The 8,613-nt window shown below is 34.6% G+C and overlaps 1 protein-coding gene across 1 annotated transcript; it reads left to right on the top strand.

Moving 5' to 3' along the window:
• The first annotated feature begins 5,420 nt into the window (after positions 1-5,420).
• LOC105140343 (transcription factor MYB46-like) lies at positions 5,421-8,281 on the top strand. Its single transcript, XM_011047136.1, has 2 exons — positions 5,421-5,946; positions 7,047-8,281. Exons 1-2 carry the CDS (start codon positions 5,669-5,671, stop codon positions 7,768-7,770), a joined length of 1,002 nt encoding a protein of 333 aa, XP_011045438.1. The 5' UTR covers positions 5,421-5,668; the 3' UTR covers positions 7,771-8,281.
• Positions 8,282-8,613: the final 332 nt, after the last annotated feature.

The raw sequence follows: 8,613 nt of genomic DNA, 5'->3' as shown, positions 1-8,613 counted from the left end.
GGTTTACCTTTTTGTAATATACTAGAATTTTTTGAAAAATGCCTTTTCATTTCCATGTTTTTATTGAAAAATTTTTGGTTAACTTTTTTAATTTGGATTGGTATAATGCCTATAGTAAAATATCTAGAAGGAAATTATCTAAGTAATTGTATAGGCTCAACACCTATATTTAGAAAAAATATTTAGGAGGAAATCCTTTAAGTAGTTTGAGTGGGTCCAACACCTATACTTAGAAAAATTTCAAAATATTACTTAAAAGTTTTGGAAAGATTTGAACTTCGCCTAACCTTATTAAAACTCGCCCCCTACTTAGAACCTAAAGAAAATCTGGGTTCGATGTACACCTTTTCTTCAAGAGTTCTTGCTCTATTAATTTAGTTGTTTATGAACATATCCTTGGTGAATTGGTGAAATGCCCCTAGATATCACCTGAAGATTAATGTTATTGCATTAGGAAGGCCTCAAACCCATCATTTGAAGAGTTGTATAATAGTACTAGGTTGGTTAAGAGGCCTTTAGGAATCATCTAAAGAAAATAAAAACATAGTTATTTTGAATAAATCATCCATATATAAGAAACTTACATTCTATCATTGACTATAATACATTTTCAAATGATGAGTGTATAAAGTGTGAGGGAGATTCTTCACTTTTATATCTTGTAAATGGTAAGTATTTGTCTTTACCACCCTTGTGACTTTCAAGGGACCATTCTATTTTAGGGCTACCTTGCCCCTACTTATAAGGTTTTTAAGTGTTTGAATAGTGGATAACCACACATTTTTATTATATTTCCTTCTCTAGAGATCATAAAGTTGATGGTTGGTGATAGAAGGCCTAACACTGCAAAACAATCCTTCTTGGTGGGGTTTATGGACCCTCAAATATAAAATTAGTGACTTATAGTATAAGATTGTGATAAATAAGAGAATAAATTTTAAGTTTTAAGAACAAGAATGTTTGTCCTTTTTTTATATGATAAATTCTCTGAGAATTAAAGTTTGTATAATTAAAGAATAGAAATTATAAACCTTTTACCTGGTTGGTTTAATGGGTATTTAAATCTTATGAACCTTGTCATGTTATTTAAATGAAGGGGTTTGGAATGTCATTTCCTCTTTATAGCATTAATGAAGGATAAATATCTCTTACATAATATTAATAAGGGATAAATATCTCTTATATAATATTAATGTTGGTGGAATTATATTAAGCCCTTAAAAGACTTTTATACACCTATACACCTAAAGGTGTAGAGATATGAGTTTTATTGACATTAATATTTTATGTTAAAAGTCATAAGAATAAACAAATGAAGCCTCATGGCCCAACATGGGGCTTATAATGATTGTTAGGCCCATACGTACTTGGACTTGGCATGATGTCAAGCTCGCGAGCGATAGGTCTAGCAGCTTGTTCGATCTATGTTCACTTGGGTTTAGTGCATAATTGAACCCAAGGGTGTTGGGCCTGGCAGCCTGTCAGATCCATGTCCACTTGAGCTTATCACGTAGCTAAACTTAAGGATGTTGGTTTTTGCAAATCATCATACCTATATGCACTTGACCTGAACGTGTAACTAAATCTAAGGATGTAGGATCTAGCAGTATTTCATACTTATATCTACTTGAGCTCAACACATAAATTAATCCAAAGATATGTGGTTCGTAGCTCATTAGACTCATATCTATTTAGACTCAACTCATAGCTAGACCCAAAGATATTTGGTCTGGCTACTCGCCAAACTTATATGTATTGTGGTTTAGTGTCTCGCTAAATCCGAAAATATTGGGCTTGAAAGCATGCCAGACTTATATCATCTGGGTTTGGCGTTTTACCAATCCTAGATATGTTAGATTATCAACCTAGACAGGTAACTTTTTTAGCTTTTCAAGTACTGACTTGAACAACTTTATGATCTTCCTTTAACCTTTTGGAATCTAGAGAGGAAGTGGTGAAACAATGAAAAAGAACAATCATGCACAGAATTTAGCATGGACAAAGTACATGATCATGCATATATGACACCTATCATCAAATTATTAATTCATGTTTCTCTGCTCCAATATTTCCTTACTCGTTTTGAGCCCACAGGGGTCTACATGTACGTATTCAATTTGTTGGTAGAGAGATTTGGTGCAAACATGTCTGAGTTTAGACAATCATCTCATGCGGTGTCCACCATTTATGCATAACATGTATCTGGCCCTTATATCTTGCCAATCCAGCGTCGAAAGGCATTGGACTTTTCCCATTATAACTTGAACTACCACAAGTATTTGTTTGGCATGAGAGAAATTATTTGCATGCAGTAATCGATTGGAATACAGCTGCATTCTTGAATAATATCAATTCGGGGCAATGGGGTATGTTTGGTAGAAGAGAAATAATTCAAGCATGTATCACTACCTCGCCTTCTAGAAGATGATTTTCCAGGTCCAGAACGTAATTAGAGAAAAACCTACCCCATTTGCTGATGGCTGCCGTCAATATTAACATAGCTCTGCATTCTCATCATAGGTTTAAATGTCAAGTCTGCTATTCTTAAATTCTTAGATAAAGCAGATGTGCTTCTTTATGTTTGGTTGGCAATAAAACAGAAGCAAAGTTATTTTGTTTTGTATGGAAAAAGTCAGAAAAAAAGGTCAATTGTTTGTTTCGCCATTTCTTTCATCTTTATTTCACATCATTCATCTCTTGCGACTGTATATTGAATATGTCAATGGAAAACTGAAAGTTTAAGGGGAAAAAACCTCACTTGCTTGAATTACAATGCATTATTATACTTTGTTTAAAGGAACCCGAGAAATGTCCACATATGGAATCCATGCAACATCTTAATTAAGAGCTACATAGCGCAGTAGAGCCTTGGTAGAAAATTTTGCCCTTCTCTTTTAACATTATTTATTTTGTTAGCTACTGATAAAGATATTTATTTGGAGCACTGAACAGTTGAGGCAAAGATATAATCTCATTTTCTTGAACCACAATGCATTTAATTAGTCTATGCAGTAGAATCCTGTGCAGATTCTGATATTTTCCTTATATCAACAGAAGAGTAATTGTACAACATACCGCAAGAGATCAGCTTTTTTATTTATTCTTCACTCTCGTAATTGTACAACATACCGCAAGAGATCAGATTTTTTATTTATTCTTCATAAAATACTATAGATTATAGTAGTGTTTTTTCTATAAAAAATAATTTGATCCCCAAACTTTTATTTTACGTAATTTAGCATTTTTGAGCCCAAATTAGTCTCCAATTGCATATTTTTTTAAAGAAAAATGATTGAATTAAAAGATAGAGGATTGAAATGAAAAAGGTGATTAAAATAGGGGTCATGTTTGAAGTTTGTTATGGAAATTCATTTTCATCCCTCATCTTTTTGAGATATTAGGTTATCGGTACCTATAATTTCCAATAATCCTATTTTGACACCAAACTTTGTTTTCATTATTTTTTAGTTTTTTTTTATTGGAGGGGAGAAAAAAAGTCATCAGGTTTCGATGTAGAGAGAAAAATTGTTGTTAGTGATGATTACAGCCACTAGAACAGTTATTTTATTGTGAAATTATTCCATATGATAAGGGAGGTTATGATTAGATGTTTTTGTACCTTGAAAACACCTAAAAATTAGATATGGACTTGGGAAGATTTTTGGGTTTTAGGTTAAATTTAGGTTTTGACCATTTTTTGTGTTTATAGAGGTCATGGATTGGCTTAACAAGGTTTCTAGAGTATTTCATAGGTGTTTTAAGTAAAAAATAGGTTGAAAATAAGTTTTTGAGTAAAAAAACCTCATTTTTTCCCACCACACCAATAGCCAAATTATAATATTCCATATCGGCGAGTGATAAGTTGGTAGCTAGCTTTTTTAGCAGTGTTGATTGCTAACTTGTCAAATATATTTTGGGTCATGCCTGATTGCCAAGAACAAATCTATAAGGGTTGTAAGACCCAAAGCGAACAATATCTGGCAGATTGAGCAGGGCTGTAACATTTGATATCAGATTCGGCTTCACTAGTTGTTTGATAGTGTCGACATGTTCGTCGAGCTTCTTAAAAGGAATGGATTGTAATATCTCACATCAGCAGGTGAAGAGTTGGTAGCTAGTCTTATTAGTTATGCTGGTTGCTAACTTATCAAACGTGTTTTGGAGACATGTGTGGCTGTCAAGAACAAATTCATGAGGATGATAAGACTTAAAACGAATAATATCTAGCAGGTTGGGTCGGGCTGTGATACGAATTCTAGACTCAGTGGATGACGCATCATCTGTTGATTTAAAGGACATTTTTTTTAGCAGTGGTTGGGGCATTTTCCGTCCCATTATTAAATTAATCAAAATTTAAACTAGTTATCAAATTTCTCCTTTTTAAAAATATAAGTGTTTCCTAAACTTTTTTCTTTTCAGTTAAATAAAGCTGGAGCTCGGATGTTTTATGAATAGTGTATAAATAAGATCATTGAAATGTTTTATGAATATTGTACAAATATATTTTTATCATATTGGAAAGTGTTTATTTTTTGCATTGAATCATTGTTGTCTTTTTTTTTTTAATTTGTTGTATATATCTTATTTTTTAATCATGTTATTAAATTAATTGAGTTTATTAACCTCGATTATAATTTTAGATTTTATTTAAAAAAATATTCGTATTATTTTGATATTTTTTTTAAATAAATAAATAAATTCACAGTCACTGATTAGTCATCATGTTAGTAACGTGCTAGCTTGATTAATTTTCTGTACAAACTCGAGAATAAGCTACCCAACAGAAAGGAAAATCGTGAATCACAGGTCGGGGTAGGTAGATAACTACTTTTAAATGGTTTCCATGGATGGAAAAATGGTCTGAAGGTTTCAGATATATGCAACTTAGCGATTTATACTACTGTGAGTATTTTAACATTTATATATAAGATGGTGATTGAAAATGTCATCTCTCTCCTTTCCTAACCTTTCTCACATGAAAATAATTAGAAGTTTGTATTTCAAATGTTGAGTCTTTTCTACTCTAGCATGCCTTTTGATGAACTGAGGCCTCAACTTCTGATCACCAATAAAGATGCATATTGATTATGTGGTCCATTGAGCATTTCCCGTGTGTTTATGCAAAATAATTCTCTTATTCTATTCACTGTCTTCAATTACACGTGTGGATGCTGGGCAGGGAGAGAATGGCTAGAGATTATGTGAAGTGGAAGCAAGTATCTTGGCTTGGTTATGAAACAAACCCTTTTTTTGCCTCCCTTCCGTGCGTGGGTGTTCTGGCTTCAGTCTATCTTACGGTACAATGTATGGTGATTACCTTGGAGTGAAGAAAAATGTAAAGGAAAAGGACAAGAAGATCACGCAGTCAAAGACAAGATAAACACCTCCCTCATTTTCCCCCGCAGTCCCTCTCCAAACCGTTTTACTGCTCAGACTCTTTCATCAACCAACCCCCCTGTCTCTCTCTCTCTCGCTCTCTTTCCTATATTCTAAGCAATACCCACAACCATCATCACCATCATGATCGGCATGCCCACTCTGCCAAGCTCCTCTCTCTCTTTCTCATAATCTGCCATTCTATAAAGCCTTAACTGATTTACATCAAACCAGTTGGGAAGAGATATATATAGATAACCTTTCTAGTGACAGGGATCCAAAGGCTCTCAAAATGAGGAAGCCAGAGGCCTCTGGGAAGAACAACGATATAAGTAACAAGTTCAAAAAGGGCTTGTGGTCACCGGAGGAAGACGACAAGCTCATGAACTACATACTAAACAATGGACAAGGTTGTTGGAGTGATGTAGCAAGGAATGCTGGTTTGCAGAGGTGTGGCAAGAGTTGCCGGCTTCGATGGATTAATTACTTGAGGCCTGATCTCAAGAGAGGTGCATTTTCACCCCAGGAGGAAGAGATGACCATCCATCTGCATTCCCTTCTTGGCAATAGGTATTAATTTGCTTATATCCCTAATCACTTTATATCACGACTTGCTTTTATATTCACTTGCTTATTGACCTTATACCCTTAATTTCTATGTATGTTAATTATTATATTGTTTCTGATCTCTTTCGAATTCTGTTAAAAAGATTCCTTCTCCCTTATCTACTTCTTTTTAAATATTGAATGAATGCATGAACATGGTTTTAACTAGTGGGTACGTAGGTTCAAATAAATACATATATCTATATATAAGAAGTTTATAGGAGATTTTTTCTAGTTACATTCTCTACAAAGATAAGGGTATTGGAGTTTTTGCAAACTGTATTGCTAATTCATGACCAAAATGAAGCTATGAACAAAAAGCTGTTATTAATCCCATAAGATACGCCTGTGAAAGGAAAAACATGTCATCAATAATAATATGACGATGTAAGGAGACCGATGTGGCAAAAGTGTGTGTGTGTGTGTGTGTCTTGTTCTGCCTAATGGATCGAATACAAATTAAGTCCTCCTTTTTCTTTGATCAATTCTTTAAATCTAATAAAAAATAGTGGAGAATGGCTACAAATCACGGAGAAATATCCTAGTTTCTCCCCACTAACTCAAGCCTTCACGCATAAACCTCTATCCTTATAGGCATGCAAGATAAATGCAATGATAAATGCAATCAAATCAATCGAGAAAGTTCATACAGTACGTACAGCATAAACAACTTGAGCGTTTCTTTTTTCTCCCCCTCTACGCGGTATGTTGGACAAGCATACACAGATTAATTAGCTGTCATATTTTGATTATTTGTGAGACATACGAAGATTAGTCAGCTCTGCTGCTTAATTAGATCATGTTAGGAGTAACATGAAGGGATAGTCAAATCCCTTGTTATATTATGGAAGAATATAATTAAGCTCATGACAAAGACATCCCTCTTCTGGTCTTTATTTGTCTTTATAGAGTTGAAGACACTACATCTATAACTGTTCTTTTTTTTTAGGATTCAAGCATCCCGGCTATCCATTCAAATCATGCACGAGTAGAAAAATTAATAACACGTTAGTTGAAATTAACTAAACTGTTGAACTTGTAATTTCTTTTCCTCAATTTCAAAGGTGGTCTCAAATAGCGGCTCGCTTGCCAGGAAGAACCGACAATGAAATCAAGAACTTTTGGAATTCAACAATAAAGAAAAGACTAAAAAGCCTGCAGTCATCCAACGCATCACCAAACACAAGTGATTCATCCTCGGAGCCTAGCAAAGAAGTCATGGGAGGGTTCATGACCATGCAAGAGCAAGGCATTTTGCCCATGAACATGGATCCGTCACTGTCATCTTCATCATCGTTGGAAACCTCCATGCAAGCAATGATTCTAAATACCATGATGGACCCATTATTACCTATGCATGATCATGATCATGGCCTAAACATGTATATTGGTAGTGCAAGTGGATACGAATTCAATGGTGCACCACCATGCATGACTCATCAAGTTGGAGTGAACAGTTCTGATCATGGGTTGTATGGGCCGGAAGGGATCTTTGGAGGTGTTAATGTTGGGATTCCTCCTTTAGAGAGTGTAAGCTGCATGGAGGAAAATGCAAAAAGCCAAACTATACAGGATGATAGCACTGACAAGCACCCATATAGTAGCTACGTGATCAGTAGTCTTAACAAAAACTGCAATACCACTAGTACTGATCATAACAAGACAGATAACGCAGCTGCTGAGATGGGGAATTTTTGGCACGGAGAAGAGTTAAAAGTGGGGGAGTGGGACTTGGAAGAGTTGATGAGAGATGTTTCAGCCTGCCCTTCTCTTGATTTCCAAAGTTGAGTAAGTGGTTATTCCCCAATATATATATATATATATATATTCAATTTTCTTTCTTCATTCAAATTGAGAGAGCTTTGCTATATAAGCACCCTTCAAATATTGTTCTCTCTCAACCTTTGTATTCTACCGGCGCCTTTCATCAAGAGATTTAGCAAGTTTATATATGTATAGCTTCAATTAGGTATAGGACAAAGGTGATCAGGAGAGTACTGCACTAATTGATGACCAGATATTTCTTGTATGTAGATGTATCTTACGAAATGTTGCAATTTCATCATTGCTTTTCGAGCACTGATATATTCTTCTTGAGAAGACACCATACATATAAAAGCTTGTGTAGACAAGGACAAGATGATCAAGAGATCAGCCGGTAAGTGCATTAACTATATATCATTACATGTATACAGCTCTTAAAGTCAGGAGTGGAAGTTGTTGTTGCTAGTGGGATAAGTAAAGCTGGGCTGGCACCATAAATTGATTATAAATACATGGAAATTATTCTGTGCATGCCTCCAAATGTTTGTGGAAAATGATCGTTTCTTCTAGTGACGTTCAATAAAAAATTAGATGAGATAAAGCAATCAAGTCAGCTTGCTTTCATTGTACATATCACGACTATGTATTAGTTAGTTACACCCCATTTAGGGTTTGCTTCCAAGACTATATAATCAATCATAACTCCACCTTAATTTCCTATTAGCCAATAATGTCTAAAGATAAAGCAAGGGGGAGTTATCATATTTAATTATTGCTGTCAAAAGAATAAAAAGATGAGGGAAATGTTATTATAACTATGGTGATGCAAAACCTAGCATGAGACTTGAATATAAAGCAAAGATAAGA

Source organism: Populus euphratica, unplaced genomic scaffold, assembly GCF_000495115.2.
Source record: "Populus euphratica unplaced genomic scaffold, PopEup_1.0 scaffold105.1, whole genome shotgun sequence".
NCBI lineage: Eukaryota > Viridiplantae > Streptophyta > Magnoliopsida > Malpighiales > Salicaceae > Populus > Populus euphratica.
This window is presented reverse-complemented; position numbering and strand designations above follow the sequence as displayed.

What these genes read in the sequence shown, in the direction of transcription:
- LOC105140343 (XM_011047136.1), top strand. Translation starts at nt 5,669, where the DNA reads ATGAGGAAGCCAGAGGCCTCTGGGAAGAACAACGATATAAGTAACAAG. An exon ending in CATTCCCTTCTTGGCAATAG is followed by an intron (nt 5,947 to 7,046) that starts GTATTAATTTGC and finishes TCAATTTCAAAG; the next exon opens with GTGGTCTCAAATAGCGGCTC.